Here is a 16,165-nt window from a genome sequence, read left to right as displayed (position 1 = left end):
GCTCACGACTGCCTGCCACTCCAACTGTAGGGGCCCGACACCTTCCTCTGGTCTTTGCAGACACCTGCATGCATGTGGCATAGACACAGACACACACATAAAATAAGAATTAAAGTAGCTGAGGGTGGAAGCACACACCTTTAATTCCAGCACTCTTTGGCGGTAGGGGCAAGTAGATTTCTTTTGAGTTCAAGGCCAGCTAGTCTACATATTGAGTTCCAGGCCTGCCCAATGTAAGACCCTGTCTAAAAACAATTTTTTTTTTTTAATTTAGCAATTATTTTAAAGTCTTCAGCTTGGTCCTTAGTGTCCCTTTTAAAAGACGATGGATTACTCTTAAGACAAAAATTGTGCTCTTGTTACAGCACACATCTGAAATATTTTTGCTTTTATTTTTCCTGTATTTTGTACCTTTTTATGCAGTGTTGATTCATTATTGTGTGATTCATTATTGTGTGACAGCTTCATTGTTACCATGGCTACTTTGTGTATGTACAGGAAGCCTGGCCTATAGGCCTCTCGCTGGTGAGCCATCTTGCCAGCCCACATTAATTAATGCTGCTGGAGCTCAGAGTAGTGACCACAGTAATAGGGGTTTTGAGCTTTTTTGTGGCACGTGTTGTGTTGCTTATTGAAGGGAGATTTATTTCATTTGTGTTATGTGTGTTCTCGTGCAGGAAATATTACCTCCTGGCTCTCACACAGGCTTCTCTGGATTGCATTTGCCATTCATCGGTTTTACGTTCACAACAGAAAGGTATGGCTGGGTTGGTGCCGTGCCCATCACTCTTCACTAGGGGTAGGCACAGCCTGAGTGGGCTCTCAAGTGTCTGCTCATGCCCTAAGGGCTGGGAGGATGTCTCTCAAGAGAGAGAGATGCAGAGAGGCTTTGGTCCTCTATTGATTCCTATAGGTATATATCAGCACTAGCTGGCTTTTTCTGTAAAGGGAGAATTAGTAAATGTAGTCATGTCACAATGTTTTGGTCAACAACAGACCACATACACAGTGGTGGTCTGAAATATTCCCGTTGACAATGATGCCAATGTCTGCCATTTGTGGTGATGCATTACCATGGTAAACACATATGTTCAGTGGTCATACGTGGCACTGATAACAGGTAACTCGACTCACAGCTCCAGCACACTCTGTTGTGTTGTGTGGTATACTTGTTCACTGCACAGCATCCCACCATGCCAGCAACAGCTTAGGTCACATGTGTGCTCTGCAGTTCTGATTGCATCTCTCTGTCCTGCACATGGTTTACTCTCAGGTTGTGTAAATACACTTCATGCTGTTGGCACAAGATCACCTAACAGCACTTGCCAGAATGTGTCCCTGTCATTCCACAATGGATAACTGTAGCACATGTCTTCTGTTCTCTGTTACACATTTTTTTCTTCTCCAACCCCTTAAATGTATAGAAACTGAGGCAGTTAAGAGCCTGGCTGCTCCTCCAGAGGACTGGGGTTCCATTCCCAGCACCCACAGGGCAGCTTACAACCGTCTCTAACTCCCGTCCCAGGGGTTTTGATGCCCTCTTCTGGTCCCCTTGGGCACTGCAAGGATGTGGTGCACAGGCATACATTCATCCTCATACAATAAAATGGAAAATGGGAAAACTGGAAATGTAGCTCAATGGCAGTGCTTGGCCAGCATGCGTGAGGTCCTGGGTTCCATCCCTGGTGTGGGGGGTGGGGAGAGAGGATGGGGAGCAGTGACATGTAGAAAACATCCTTAGGCTCACGGAAGGTACAGGATTTGGCCCGCGGGCAGTGGTTGGTTGGCTCCTGTGTGTGGGCTGTCAGCTGGGAGGATTGGTTCTAGCGAAAGCCAGTGGCGGCCGCAGCTGTTTCCGCCCACACTCGGTCACAGAGTCTTTAGCGCACACTGCAGCCCCGGTTCCTAGTTCCCACCCGTGGAGCTGGAATTCAGTTCCTCCTGTGGTGTGACTTCAGTGTTTCCAAGAACATCCACCCCTGTGTGGCCTCAGCTCGTGGCATCAGATTGGTGTTTGCGTCTGTCATGTCCGTCCCCGGTGAGCCTGTCTGTTGGCGAAGTTGTGTGGTTGAGGACGTTCTGCCTCAGTTTTAGAAAGCAGCTGAGGTCCAAGAAGAAAGGACGGGGAGGTGAGAGTGAGGCGCGTCCTCTACCTGAGGGGAGTTACAGGACTGGAGTCCTGGGACCTTCTAGGCCCACTCTGGCGGTGGTGTGGTTGTTCCGGAAGGGCACCTCTGCTCAGGCTGGTAGGGGTCTGGGGATGTGGCATGCGAACCTCCCGTCTCCGATGCCACAGTGACTGCTGGCACCTCGTCACAGAAGGGTTCCAGGTGTTTTCAGTGACTCAGTGCCCTGAGTGCGCTCCACCTCATGGACACTTGTGAGTCCCAGGCCTGCCTGTCAAGACACAGTTTGTAAGGATGGGCTTAGAACTCTCCTTTTGTGGTAGGCTGTCTTCAGGCTGACTTACAGGCTGTAACAGAAGGGCATGTGCCTGGTGCCCGATTTCAGGTTCATGATAGGAATGGGACAGGCTAAGCAGCCCTGAGAGCCTCGTGCAACAGTCCAAAGATGCGTCTGCTGAATGACTGTCCTTGGCTTCCATGTGAGCAGGGGAGGGAGCGCACATACAGGAGTGTGGTTATGAGTCAGCTGATCCTTCACAGCTAAGCCTCTTGGCCAGAGCACTGCCATGTGCTATTTAGTCTCCAGGGCAAGAAGATGAGCCCTAACGTTAGCCTGGCACAGGTGTTAAGAGGCAGAACCGGTGAGCCTTTGACCACTTCCCAGAGGGCCATGCTTCCCTGTCAGCCCCACTCATTAGGCAGATGCCTTAGTTTTGACTTTCCACTTGAATGTGAGCACTGATTTCCCAGTGAGCATCTGTCTGTCCCTCCTGTGTCCTGTCCGGCCCCACTCCCTGCCCAGTCCTCTGTAGTAAGGAGGCTCTTGTCTGACTCTGGCTCCATCCACAATAAGGTCTTTTCACAGGTGTTTTGTGAGCCACTCTAAAAAGACTCTGAATGCTAATGAAGTCACCGGGGCGCTCAGTAGGTCAGAAGCCTGTCCTTCTGTTTGCAGCTGTTTTTCTGACCGAGGCTCTCTGAAGAGCATGATGCAGTCCAACACGTTGACCAGAGATGAGGACGTGCAGCGTGATCTGGAGAACAGCTTGCAGGTGGAGGCTTACGAGCGAAGGATACGAAGACTGGAGCAGGAGAAGCTGGAGCTGAGCCGGAAACTGCAGGGTGAGTGGCGGGAGTGGCCTGATGTGGGCGAGGGTCCTGCCTGCACACATGGCTGGCCCCTCCCAATGCTGTGTCTCCCTTAGAGTCCACCCAGACTGTGCAGTCCCTTCACGGCTCCACACGGGCCCTGGGCAACTCAAACCGAGACAAAGAAATCAAGAGGCTGAATGAAGAGATCGAACGTTTGAAGAACAAGATGGCAGGTCAGTGCTAGTCTCCCTGGTTGCCACTGGATCTTCATTCTTGAGTGTGAGTTCCTGTTTTCAGAATCCTTTTCCTTAAGGTGCAAAAAGTAGGGAGGAGCTAACGCTGTGCAAGCTCACACGGAGTTGTGGCGCGCTGTCTGCATTTGACGTTGTTTTCCTGCCTCGCTTGTTCTTACGACGTAGTATTCTCTAAACTCCTGCTTTTCCTGTACTTGGCTTGCCTGGCTGCTGCCTCAGAATTATAGGGGTTCAACCCCACCTCTACTTTCATTTTTTTGTTAGGAGTATTTATCTTACGCATATGAGCGTTTTGCCCACATCTCTGCATGTGTACTGTGTGTATGTGTGCTGTGCGTGTGCCTGGTACCTGTGGAGGCCAGAGGAGGCTGTCAGATTCCCTGGGCCAGAGGAGGCTGTCAGATTCCCTGGAACTGGAATTCCTGGTAGTTGGGGGCTGCCATGTGGTGCTGTGAACCAAAACCAAACGAGGTCCTCCGCAAGAGCAGCAGATGCTCTTAACTGTGGGGTTGTCTCTGCAGCACCGTCCACACTCTGTTATGGTCTTGGTCATCGGGACTTCCGAGGGCTCGGATCACTTCTAACTATAGCCCTTAGCCACCCGTGGCAGGCTCTTCGGCTGCCCCCATCTCTAGGTCACACCCCACCATGCTGACTAGAAATAATAAAGTGAATAGTCTCTTATTCACCAGATCACCTTTACTGCCTTCCACCCTGAGAGAGGGCCAGCACTCTGCTGGGTGACAGAGAGGGACTGAGGCAAGTCTTTGAAGCGAGAGACTCCAGCATAAAAAATGAGCAGACTACAAGTGTTTAGGATAAACACCAGGAAGCCTCCTGTGCCGGCGTGTGTGACACTGTGTGGGGAGACAAGGCTTCTGAGTGAAGACGTCGTGAGGCTGACAAGATGGTGCAGTGGGCGCCGGCCACAAAACCTGACGGTTAACGTTCAGTCCCTGTTGCCCACAGGCTGGCCTCTGCCCTCCACACCCTCACTGTGGCATGCACATGGGCACACACTACACAGACATACATGTCAAATAAGCAAGTGGAAACTAGTGAAAACAGTTGAAGAAAAAGACTTACCTGTGAATTGCCAGATGTCTTCAAGTCAGTAAGTCAGCTAACGCAAAATCGCCGTGCACAAAGGAACACAGGTCGTTTCTCTTCTGTCCAGATTCAAACAGGCTTGAACGACAGCTTGAGGACACAGTGACACTTCGCCAGGAGCATGAGGACTCCACACACCGGCTGAAAGGCCTGGAGAAGCAGTACCGCCTGGTTCGTCAGGAGAAGGAAGAGTTGCACAAGGTAGCCCAGCCTGTCTGTGTGGGAGGCCTGTGTGCGCGAGGAGGCCTGTGTGCGTGAGGAGGCCTGTTCACATGAGAGGAGGCCTGTGTGCATGAGAGGAGGCCTGTGTGCGTAAGGAGGCCTGTGTGCGTGAGGAGGACGTTCTGAGGAGGCCTGTGTGTGCAAGGAGGACGTTCTGAGGAGGCCTGTGCGTGAGGAGGCCTGTGTGCATGAGGAGGACGTTCTGAGGAGGCCTGTGCGTGAGGAGGCCTGTGTGCATGAGGAGGTCTGTGTGCGCGAGGAGGCCTGTGCGTGAGGAGGCCTGTGTGCATGAGGAGGCCTGTGTGCATGAGGAGGCTTGTGTACGTGAGGAGGCCTGTGTGCATGAGGAGGCTTGTGTACGTGAGGAGGCCTGTGTGCGCGAGGAGGCCTGTGTGCGCGAGGAGGCCTGTGTGCATGAGGAGGCCTGTGTGCATGAGGAGGCCTGTGTGCGCGAGGAGGCCTGTGTGCGTGAGGAGGCCTGTGTGCATGAGGAGGCCTGTGTGCGTGAGGAGGCCTGTGTGCGCGAGGAGGCCTGTGTGCATGAGGAGGACGTTCTGAGGAGGCCTGTGCGTGAGGAGGCCTGTGTGCATGAGGAGGTCTGTGTGCGCGAGGAGGCCTGTGCGTGAGGAGGCCTGTGTGCGTGAGGAGGCCTGTGTGCGCGAGGAGGCCTGTGTGCATGAGGAGGACGTTCTGAGGAGGCCTGTGCGTGAGGAGGCCTGTGTGCATGAGGAGGTCTGTGTGCGCGAGGAGGCCTGTGTGCATGAGGAAGACGTTCTGAGGAGGCCTGTGCATGAGGAGGCCTGTGTGCGTGAGGAGGCCTGTGTGCATGAGGAGGCCTGTGTGCATGAGGAGGCCTGTGTGCATGAGGAGGCCAGTTCACATGAGAGGAGGCCTGTGTGCGTGAGGAGGCCTGTGCGTGAGGAGGTCCTCGTTCTGCCTTGCCTTCCCTACGTGCAGCCTGCAGGAGGCACGCTGGCTCAGGTGCTGAGCACCCACACCACCAAGTCCCCGGGGACTCATGTAGGGCGGGTGGCCTGTTCCCAGGAGCACTTTCCAGACCCCGGCTATAATCCGAGCAGCATTTGAATCACTTTTCACTTTAATATGACAAAACAGCTTCTGGTTTTCCAGGTCTTTGTTAAGCAAATGTAAAACCTCCAGAATTCTTTTCGTTCAGCAATTGGTTGAAGCCTCAGAGCGATTGAAATCCCAGACCAAGGAACTCAAAGACGCCCATCAGCAGCGAAAGCGTGCCCTGCAGGAGTTTTCAGAGCTCAATGAGCGCATGGCAGAGCTCAGGTCCCAGAAGCAGAAGGTGTCCCGTCAGCTCCGGGACAAAGAGGAGGAGATGGAGGTGGCCATGCAGAAGATCGACTCCATGCGGCAGGATATCCGCAAGTCCGAGAAGTACAGGAAAGAGGTACTGTTGTCCTCGTTTGTTTTACCTATTGAGGGTGAGTTCGGATGCGCCTGTGCTGATAAGCACGGGGAGGCCAGAGACAGCCTGGGGTCAGTTCTCTCCTACTGTGTGGGTTCCAGGGGTAGAAATCAAGTCACCAGGCTCGGGGACAACTGCCTTCTGGTTTTTAAGAATTTGATAAAATACGTGAAAACTCCTAATGTTAGGTGCTTGAAAAAGGAGGGACTTTGGTCTTCTGAAGGTGCCTGGGACTGGGGGACCCTCCTCCTCGGTCCCCGCATGGTATGCTGCCACCCTGGGTAGTTGGTGTTCTGCTGTTTACTCTAAGCAATGCTTGGTTTTAAGTTTTCTTAAATATGTGTGATGGATTGTGAGCATAGACAGCCTGGCAGTGCATGATCTAATTTCTTCGTTCTCAGGCTGTGTGTCAGCCCCAAATACCTATTTGTTTTCTTAGTTTATAGCCCAGATATATTTGTAGTGGTAACCAAGTACAGCTCAAGTTAGTGAAACTCACAAGGATTAAGGAAGAAATAACAAGGTGCCTGGGCTTTGTTTTAAAACAACCTGTGTAGCTGGAGGCTTTTCTCTGTCCCGCTTGGTCCCGCAGCCGCTTAGAAAGAATCATTCAGAGGCTTATATCAATTACAGACTGTGTGGCCTATGGCGCAGGTTTCTTGCTAGCTAGCTCTTAGATCTTAAATTAACCCATTTCTGTTCATCTGTGTGTCGCCGTGTGGTTGGTGGCTCATGGGCACTTCCACGTCTTGCTTCTTGGGTGGCTCACTGCCGTCCCTCCACTCCACCCTCTCCTGTATCTCTCTTGGATTTCCCTCCTGGCTCTAGTCTGCCTTGCTATAGCCAAAGCAGCTTCTTTATTTATCAACCAATAAGAGCAACACATATTCACAGTGTACAGAATGGCATCCCACAGCAAACCTGAGAACGGACATACAGACGAAACAGGCGTGGTTCTTAGCTAATTGTCACCTGTCAGAGCTGGACTATGGGCATGTGGGTTTTTCTCTCCTTTGGAGGATGTTTGAATTTTTCTTCTAAAAGCTGGATTGTAAGTGTAATTTTTTGAAGATAGAAGAACACCATTTTATTGGGTGGTGTTTGGTCAAGAGGGATCAGAGTTTATTCTCTGAGCAAATGAAAGGCATTGAAACTCTACATTTGGGGCTGGAGAGATGGCTCAGCGGTTAGGAGCACTGCTGCTCTTCCAGAGGACCTGGGTTCGATCCCCAGTACCCACGTGGCAGCTCATACCTGTCTGTAACTCCAGTTTCAGGGGATTGATGTGCTCACACAGAGTATATACAGGCAAAATACCTTTGCACATTAAATAAATAAATACCTTTTTAAAAATTTGGGGGGGAAAAGTACATTGTTTTCCTTTTTCTTTTCCTCTTGTTTTTTTCTCTCATACATTACATCCTGAACACATCCTGAACACAGTTTCTCCCCACTCCTCCATTTCCACCTCCCATTCCGCCTCCACATGTCAGGATTGTTTCCACAATACAAGAAATACGGAGCTTTTCTTGAGTTTAAACCTCAAATTAATCTATTTGACTAGATCGCAGGCTTGTTTCATTACTAATGGTCATAGCTGACCTCTCCGATTAGAGTGTTCCTCGGCCTTCAACTCTTGGTGAATCTGATGAGGAGACTGTACAGAGACCTCCCTGCACCTGTTCCTCGGCTGGTTCTTACTGCAGTTTTATAAAAAGCAGATCTGCCTTTCCCTTAGCTGGAAGCTCAGCTTGAGGACGCCGCTGCCGAGGCCTCCAAAGAACGGAAGCTGCGTGAACACAGTGAGAACTTCTGCAAGCAGATGGAGAGCGAGCTGGAGGCCCTCAAGGTAGCGCTTCTCCCTGCGGCCGCTGGGCGGGGCTGTCACAGGGTTGTTGGACCCGTGTCACCCAGGGCAGTTCCAAGGAAGTAACAGGTGCGGGAGGAAGTGGAGTGTGGCCACTGCTTGGGACCACAGCTTTCATTATAAAAGCCGAGTTCGTTTCCTTGTTGTATAAAAGTTTTGGGTGTTTGTAGTCAGTATTGCAGAGTTAGCAGACGCCACCTCCTTCCTGTCCTGACTTCCTACGCTTGGGCATTTCAGTTCTGGAAGCGTTGTCGAAGCCATGCCCTGTTGTTGATGTGGCAGAGGCAGGCTGCCAGCTGATGGGGTCAGAGGGCAGAAAAGGCTAAGAGAAGGAACAGTCACGAGTGAGGCTCTCAGCCTCTCGTGCAGTGTGGTCTTGGATAAACGACTTCCCTCTTTGGAGCCGGGGCCTCCATACCCTTCTTGTGGTTGTGATGATGCCCAGGGCATTTATTCCTCTGTTGTCTTTGCTACCACCCGACCCAGCTCTCAGCAGCACTGTTTTCTAGACTGCTTACCTGTGACTGGCTCTCTCTGCCTGCTCCTTACCTCTGGGTAGGTGTCCTACCCCAGGACATGCAGCCATTGAGTTTAGCCGAATATCAGGGACACCTCTGGACTCAGCCTGCAGCCTGACAGTTTGCCGGCCTGAGTCAGAGCTCCTCTCCTGGCCCCTCTCACCAGCCTTGCCAGGCATGTCAGCCTTCCCGGTGGACCCAGCTCTCTCTCCTTCACCCCCAGCGTGCCCGTGCTGAGACCCTGCCAAGGTGGCACCATGCCCCTGCTGTGTCGCCTCTTCTTCCCTTTCTGAGGGTTTGCTGTGGCCACTCCCACTACCTGCCTGTGAGAGCAGGGACCTCAGTGTCACCCCAGTCACCAGAAGACTTGTGACAAGCAGTCGGTGGTACTCAAGAGTATTAGCGGGTGAAGAAGTAAACAGCCCACCACTGTGGGCCAAGCCTGTGCTGCACACTTTGCAAGACAGGTTCTGTCCCCAGACTACCTCGGGTTGTTAGAAGGACCCTGTCTCCCACGTGGGCTGCTCGGCCTGGTTCAGGCCTAGATGGCAGGTCCCTGCCAGTAGTAGAGACTGAAAAGACAACACAACCCTTGAGGGAGGACAGATTTGTCGTTTACATCAACCCTTGTCTGCAGGTGAAGCAAGGAGGCCGGGGACCAGGCGCCACATTAGAACACCAGCAGGAAATCTCCAAAATCAAGTCCGAGCTGGAGAAGAAAGTCCTGTTCTATGAGGAGGAGTTGGTCCGCCGAGAGGCCTCCCATGTGCTGGAAGTAAAGAATGTGAAGAAGGAGGTCCACGACTCAGAAAGCCACCAACTGGCCCTGCAGAAGGAGATCTTAATGCTGAGGGATAAACTCGAAAAGTCAAAGCGAGAACGGTAAGTTAGGATCTCATAGTGAGAACCGGAAGCTCGCTGCCGCCGTAGGCTCCCGTTAGTGAGGCTTTCTCCCTCCCCTCCACAGGCACAACGAGATGGAGGAGGCAGTGGGCACGGTGAGGGATAAGTACGAACGGGAGAGAGCAATGCTCTTCGAGGAGAACAAGAAGCTAACAGCCGAAAACGAAAAGGTGACTGAGTCCGTCCGCGCCACCCCTGAGGGGAAGTGGTGGTGTTTCCCGAGTCTCTTGGAAGCTTGTGCCTGTTTTAAATGTTTGGGTACTGAGATGAAACGGTCTTTTAATGGGATGTTTCCATTTGTGAAAAGCTGCTCATCCTTGGCTCTGTCACTGGGTTAGAATTGAACTGAGATGGGGTGAGATGCGGTGAAAGCCCCACAGTGCGGATGCGCTGCGAAGCTCCTGGGGTCACTGTGCTGTGTAGCGGAGAGGCTCCAGACAGACATGTGATGTGGTGACATTGTTTAATTTCAGCTTTGTTCCTTTGTGGATAAACTCACAGCCCAAAATAGACAGCTGGAAGATGAGCTGCAGGATCTGGCATCCAAGAAGGAGTCCGTTGCGCATTGGGAAGCACAGATCGCAGAGATCATTCAGTGGTACGTGCCCTGCAGTGCGTGAAAAGCTGCTCCTGGGCTGCCCTGTTGCCTGTAGGCTGGAGTGCCTCTTGCTGCTGCCTCTGGGTAACACGTAGCCAATGTACACTCAACTAGGGAGGCCCTAGGAGGGGCGGAGCCAATCTCTCCTCTGCTCAGTTAGAGGCAGCCGGTGCTCTGGCCACCTTGTCCTGAGGGATGCAGGACCTGCTCCTCTTCCTAAGACAAATGCCTGTCCCTGTGCAGGGTCAGCGATGAGAAAGACGCCAGGGGCTACCTCCAAGCCCTGGCTTCCAAGATGACCGAAGAACTGGAGGCCTTGAGAAGCTCCAGTTTGGGATCAAGAACTCTGGTAAGGTGCTCTCTGAAACTTGACGTCTCCTCGCTGGTGGTCTGTTACAGGTGAATGCGCAGCTTAGGTGGCAAGCTTCTCGGGGACGTTTCTTTAGTTGTCAACTTGACTGGGGCCTCAGAGTGTCAGGACAGGTGCTGCTCAGGGAACTTGATTGACTTCATCCTCCATCCGCTCACTTGGGGATCTGTTTTGAACTTGAGGGTGTAGCAGGCTCTGGGTTCTTTGGGGAACCGCCCCCTGTGAGGCTGCCTTTGCTCCTGTGAGGCAGCAGCCATGCAGCAGACGCTTCTCACCGCCACGGCGTTGGGGCTGGTTGCCCTCTGTTTTCTTGTTCAAGACAGGGTTTCTCTGTGTAACAGTCCTGGCTGTCCTGGAACTCACTCTGTAGACCAGGCTGGCCTCGAACTCACAGAGATCTGCCCGCCTCTGCCTCCCGAGTGCTGGGGTTAAAAGTGTGCACCACCACCGCCTGGCTGTCACCTTTTCTTAAGGTGATCTTGTGATGTAGCCCAGGTTGACTTAGGAATCACTCGGTGGCCCGTCCTGTCTTCAGACTGAGTCCTCCTGCTCTCGCCTTCGAGTGCTGCTGGGTACACAGGGGTACACTGCCACTCTCAGGCCCCAGGCTACCTTCTCAGCTGTGTATGTGTGTATGTGCATGGGAGTGTAGATAGATGCTCCCAGGGCCAGAGGCATCAGAGCCCCCTGGATTGAAGTCACAAGCAGCTGGGAGCAGCTCACGTGGGTACTGAGAACCGAACTTGAGTCCTGTGCAAGAATAATATGTCAAAGCCTTTGACTGCTGGAGCCATCTCTCTGGCCCCCGTTGTCCTCCCAAGACACGTGTACGAGTGGTGTGTGTGTGTGTGTGTGTGTGTGTGTGTGTGTGTGTACGTGTACATGAATAAATGGTAGTAAGAGCAAGACAGCATTTTATTTAGAATTTAAAGCTGGTCAACTCCCATTTTATCCACGTTTTCCTGGTTGAAGGGGTATTTGCTTGGGTATGGATGGCCAGGCTGGCATGGAGAGCATCTTACCTGCCCCCACGAGCCTGGAGCCCTCCCTGGGCACGCAGTGCTAGACGCCGAGACCCTGTGCTGTCAGCCTAGCTGTGCTCACTTCCCGTTCTTCCCGTTCTTCCCGTTCTTCCCCACTCTTTGAGAACACTGAACTCACTCTGTAGACCAGGCTGGCCTCGAACTCAGATCTGCCTGCCTCTGCCTCCTGAGTGCCGGCCAAGATTAACGGTGTGTGCCAGCACCTGGCTGAAAACACTGATAATTCTTAATTCTGCAGAAGGGTAGAAAGCAGCCATGTGTTTTACTCCATAGTGGAAAACATTTTTGGTTTTAGACTCGAGATTAAGAAACACCAATTAGGGGGCTGGAGAAATGGCTCAGCAGTTACGAGCACTTACTGCTGTTCCAGAGGACCCAGGTTCAATTCCCAGCACCTACAAGGAAAGAGGGAGTGAAAGAAGAGGGAGGGAGGGAGGAAGGGAGGGAGGAAGGAAGGAAGGAAGGAAGGAAGGAAGGAAGGAAGGAAGGAAGGAAGGAAGGAAGGAAGGGCAGTTGGAATATTCATTAAGGTGGGGGTCAGGTGGCAGCTTGGTTGGTAAAGTGCTTGCTGTGCAAGGAGGAGGACTTAGCTCTGATTCCCAGCACTCAAGTGAAAACTCAGCAGCTGTAGTCCTCACTGGGAGGACAGACAGACAGCACGGGACCTGGGCTTACTGACCGGGCAACTTAGACTAACGGGTGAGCCTCAGGCCCCAGTGAGAAACTTTCTTAGAAAATACAGTCAAAAGCTCTCGGTGAACAACATCTGGAGTTAACATCATGGCCTCTGTACTTGTGTGCACCCATGTGCAAGCATGCACAGCAGAAACAAAATGATAAATAAGGAATATTCAATAAGCTTATTCCATTTCTCATTTCTGTTTTATTCTAGTTGTTTATATATACGTTTGTAGTCCTGTTGATTTGTACTCGTGAGCAACAATAAGTAAATTTTTGCATAAACCTCATAAAAGATGGAAGTATGCTCTCATAGGCCTTTAGCAAAGTGGTAGAGATTCTTGTTTCAAAAACAGCCTGCCTTTTGAAGGGCCGACTGAGTAAGAATGGAGCAGTGTGTTTACCCATCAGGTCTTTAGGATGGACGGAAGCCGAGGAATCCCAAGGTTTTCTGTCACAGTCCACACCACCATTCTTAGCCTCTAGCTAGGGCGCCACCCCTCCCCCACCCTGTCCCTTTGATGGCATCTTGAAAAACATCTTCCTTGGATTAGTTTTCTTTTCTTGACTCTTAACGGGTGGAAGATGAAAGACTCAACTGTGTTTAATGAAAGCTTTTTAAGTAAGTCCACCAACATGGTGTTTGGAGACTTTTTAAGAATGGCATCATCAAGCGGGTTTTCTTCATTCACCGCGGCTTCATTCTGGCAGGTTATTCCTTCATTCCTTCTTTTCTTTGTAATAATTTTAGCCTTTACTGTAAGTAGGAATGAGTAATGACAGTTCCCTAGGGTGAAGTAGTAAAATGTTTCAGGATATAGGGAAAAGTTAAGAGACCCCATGTGATTTATGAATGTCCAATGGACCCACACAGAAATTGTGCCACAAAAATTAGATTTATTCTTTGTTTAAAAATCACACCAGTTGTGACACGATTCCAGCCCCTGAGAGGCAGAGGCAGGAGGACCTCTATGAGTTCAAGGCCACCCTGGTATATAGACAGTTCTTGGCTAGCTAAGGCTACATATTGAGACCCTGTCTCAAAAACAAAAGACCTATGCAGAGGTGCTGGGGCAGTGGCTGGTGCCAGATGGCGGATAATGGCACTTGTTGCCAAGCCTGACCATCTGAGTTCAAGCTCCAGAACCCGCGTAGTGGAAAGAGAGTACCTATTCCTACAGTAACCTTCTGACCTCTGTGTGAATGCAGTGGCTCGGTCACACACACAGTAAGGGAAACTTTGAAATTATTGTTTAGGTTTATTATTTTATATGAACTTTTGTCTGCGTGTATGTATGTGTAGTACAATTTTGCTTGGTGCCAGCAGAAGTCAGTTCCCTGGAACTATAGTTAGAAATGGTTATTAGCCACTGGATGAGTAATGGGAACTGAGCCCAGGAACTCTGGAGACAGAGGCAGGCGGATCTCTGTGAGTTCAAGGCCAGCCTGGTCTACAGAGAGAGATCCAGGAATGGCGCAAAGCTACACAGAGAAACCCTGTCTCGAAAAACCAAAAAAATTAAATTAAATTAAAAGCAGGACTGATGAAGGTAATTTGTAATATCCTAAAGGTGTGAGCCTGGAAATGGTGAATTACTTACTTGTATTCACTTTATTAAGTAATTTAAGACGTCTTTTTATTCTTTCAAAGGACCCGCTCTGGAAGGTCCGCCGGAGCCAGAAGCTGGACATGTCCGCACGACTGGAGCTGCAGTCGGCCCTCGAGGCTGAGATCCGCGCCAAACAGCTGGTTCAAGAGGAGCTGAGGAAGGTCAAAGACACAAGCCTCTCCTTCGAAAGGTTGGTTTGTCCTGGAGCTGACCCCTCAGCAGCTGGGCCTTTGTAACCTGCACACTGCCCCTGAGCTGGCCCAGAGAGACATGTGAGGTCCTTAAGTCAGGGTGAGGAGAAATGTTTTGAGGAGGCGTGTGCCTTTCCCGGAGGGTGTCACTTAGTGTTCCCAAGAAGTAATGAACCTGTGTGCTCTAATCCTGGCCCCTAGGCTGAGACAGATGCTGAGGCCAGCCTGGACTACACAGCCCTTAAAAACAAACAAACAAACAAATAAGCCATAAAGGGGGTGTGCCATTCAGTAGTAGAGAACATTTGCAATGGCCTGAATTAAATCACGTGTGACCCTCATACATCCCAGTGGAGTAGACATTATTGTCCCCATTCTCCAGGTGGTGAGACCAAGGTATAGGTGTTGGAGGTGAATGTCATCCTGTTGACTAGTGGCCATGCCCATGCTGGGTCCTACCCTCCTGTCCAGATTTTATCTGCTAACTCTGTCCTGGAGTAAGGCCTACTTAAGAGCCAGGCTCTCAGGGCCTCTGTACTCAACAATAGTTCTCTTGGTGTCGGTCGTGGGCAAGTCTTTTCCAGGATGACAGCCAAGGGATCTGGACTGTGTGTTTATCCTCAGAGGGCAGGCAAAAACTCACCCCCAGTTTCATGAGCTGCACTTTCTTTGACCAGGACCTTACTTAAATATTTTTGTTTTGTTGGTTTGATGTAGCCCCGACTGACCTTGACTCTTGATTCTCTTGTCTCTGCTTCCTGGTTGCTGGAATTGCAAACTTGTTCTCTCGTAACACCTTAGCCATGACTTAAAATCGGTGTTTGAATTCATAATTCTGAATTTTCTGTAAAATATGCTAAGTATAAAGGCCTAGCATGCCCTAAGCCGTTCCTGGGAAGCCAAGAAAGCCCCTTGTTCATACTCCAGCACACCGTAAACAAAGAACACGGCCTCAACCCCCTGCATTTACAGCTCTTTACTTTTATTTCAGTAAACTAAAGGAATCCGAAGCCAAAAACAGGGAGTTATTAGAAGAAATGCAAATTCTGAAGAAAAAGATGGAAGAGAAGTTTAGAGCAGATACAGGTAAATTAAACCTAAAGATTTGCATTACTAAATACCAGCCTTTTCCAATGAGTGGTTTTTCTTCTTAATAGCTATTTTTGGTTGTATAAAAATAATTCCGGCTGGGTCTTTAATCCCAGCACTTCAAGACAGAAGGCCCCAGGCCTCCACCAAACCAGATTATTTTGTTCTCAAAATCCCTCTCCAGCACTGGGGAGGCAGAGGCAGGCGATCTCTGTGAGTTTGAGGCCAGCCTGGTCTGTAGAGTGAGTTCCAAGACAGCCAGGGCTGTTACACAGAGAAACCTTGTCTCAAAAAACCAAAAAATAAATAAACCCGAGTTTGGTTATTTAACCAAAGTTAAAATTTTGAAACAATATGTTCAAAAATACCTTCCCCCAGATTAGCCATAAATTTTGGTCACTTCTTCCTTTGAAAATCAAAGCAAATGCGTGCGCACACACATTCTTATTCTCATTCTCATTCTCTCTCTCTCTCTCTCTCTCTCACTCTCTCTCTCTCTCTCTCTCTTTCTCTCTCTCTCTCTCTCTCTCACTCACTCACTCACTCACTCTCATACATTCCTATCCCCTGGTCACACAAAAGGTAAGCCTGTTCTGTGCCGAAGAGGCCACTGGACCACAGCCCATGGGAACCGTTTAGAGCCCTTTACAGCTGCTCTGTGCCCTCCAGGCAGAGCTCTTTGCTCACTGCAAAGTGCTGAGGTGTGGTGTAATCCCAGCACTCAGGAAGCCGAGGCAGGGGGATCCTGAGTTTGAGGGCAGATTGGAGTCTGTAGAGTTCTCCCCCACATGCTTCAGGGAGTAGCCATGTACATAAAACGTCCCATATTTTGAGATAGAGTTTTAGAAGTGAGACTTTGTCCACATCAAAAGGCAAAACGTCACATCTGTCAGTCTTGGACAAGAGGGTCTGTCCCCAGACCACACTCAACGTGAACTTCATGCTTGGGATTCTCCATCCCAAATAGGTGGCATCTCAGTACAGGAATTTGCATTCTGTCTGTTTCTTAAATTTGGGTTGTCTTACATTTCAGAAGCTTTTTATATATTGAGGAGG

The 16,165-nt window shown here is 50.4% G+C and overlaps 1 protein-coding gene across 2 annotated transcripts in view; it reads left to right on the top strand.

Moving 5' to 3' along the window:
• Cdc42bpb (CDC42 binding protein kinase beta) overlaps window positions 1–16,165 on the top strand; it is a 100,016-nt gene that overhangs the window by 62,039 nt on the left and 21,812 nt on the right. For both annotated transcript variants that reach the window (XM_028883766.2, XM_028883768.1), the window contains exons 9-20: window positions 678–757; window positions 3,082–3,248; window positions 3,332–3,451; window positions 4,650–4,783; window positions 5,982–6,224; window positions 7,981–8,091; window positions 9,265–9,509; window positions 9,595–9,700; window positions 10,004–10,128; window positions 10,372–10,477; window positions 13,871–14,019; window positions 15,012–15,106. In XM_028883766.2, coding sequence (XP_028739599.1) covers window positions 678–757; window positions 3,082–3,248; window positions 3,332–3,451; window positions 4,650–4,783; window positions 5,982–6,224; window positions 7,981–8,091; window positions 9,265–9,509; window positions 9,595–9,700; window positions 10,004–10,128; window positions 10,372–10,477; window positions 13,871–14,019; window positions 15,012–15,106 — 1,681 coding nt within the window. The remainder of the gene's footprint in view (window positions 1–677; window positions 758–3,081; window positions 3,249–3,331; window positions 3,452–4,649; window positions 4,784–5,981; window positions 6,225–7,980; window positions 8,092–9,264; window positions 9,510–9,594; window positions 9,701–10,003; window positions 10,129–10,371; window positions 10,478–13,870; window positions 14,020–15,011; window positions 15,107–16,165) is intronic.

Source organism: Peromyscus leucopus, chromosome 14 (genome assembly GCF_004664715.2).
Source record: "Peromyscus leucopus breed LL Stock chromosome 14, UCI_PerLeu_2.1, whole genome shotgun sequence".
Lineage (NCBI taxonomy): Eukaryota > Metazoa > Chordata > Mammalia > Rodentia > Cricetidae > Peromyscus > Peromyscus leucopus.
This window is presented reverse-complemented; position numbering and strand designations above follow the sequence as displayed.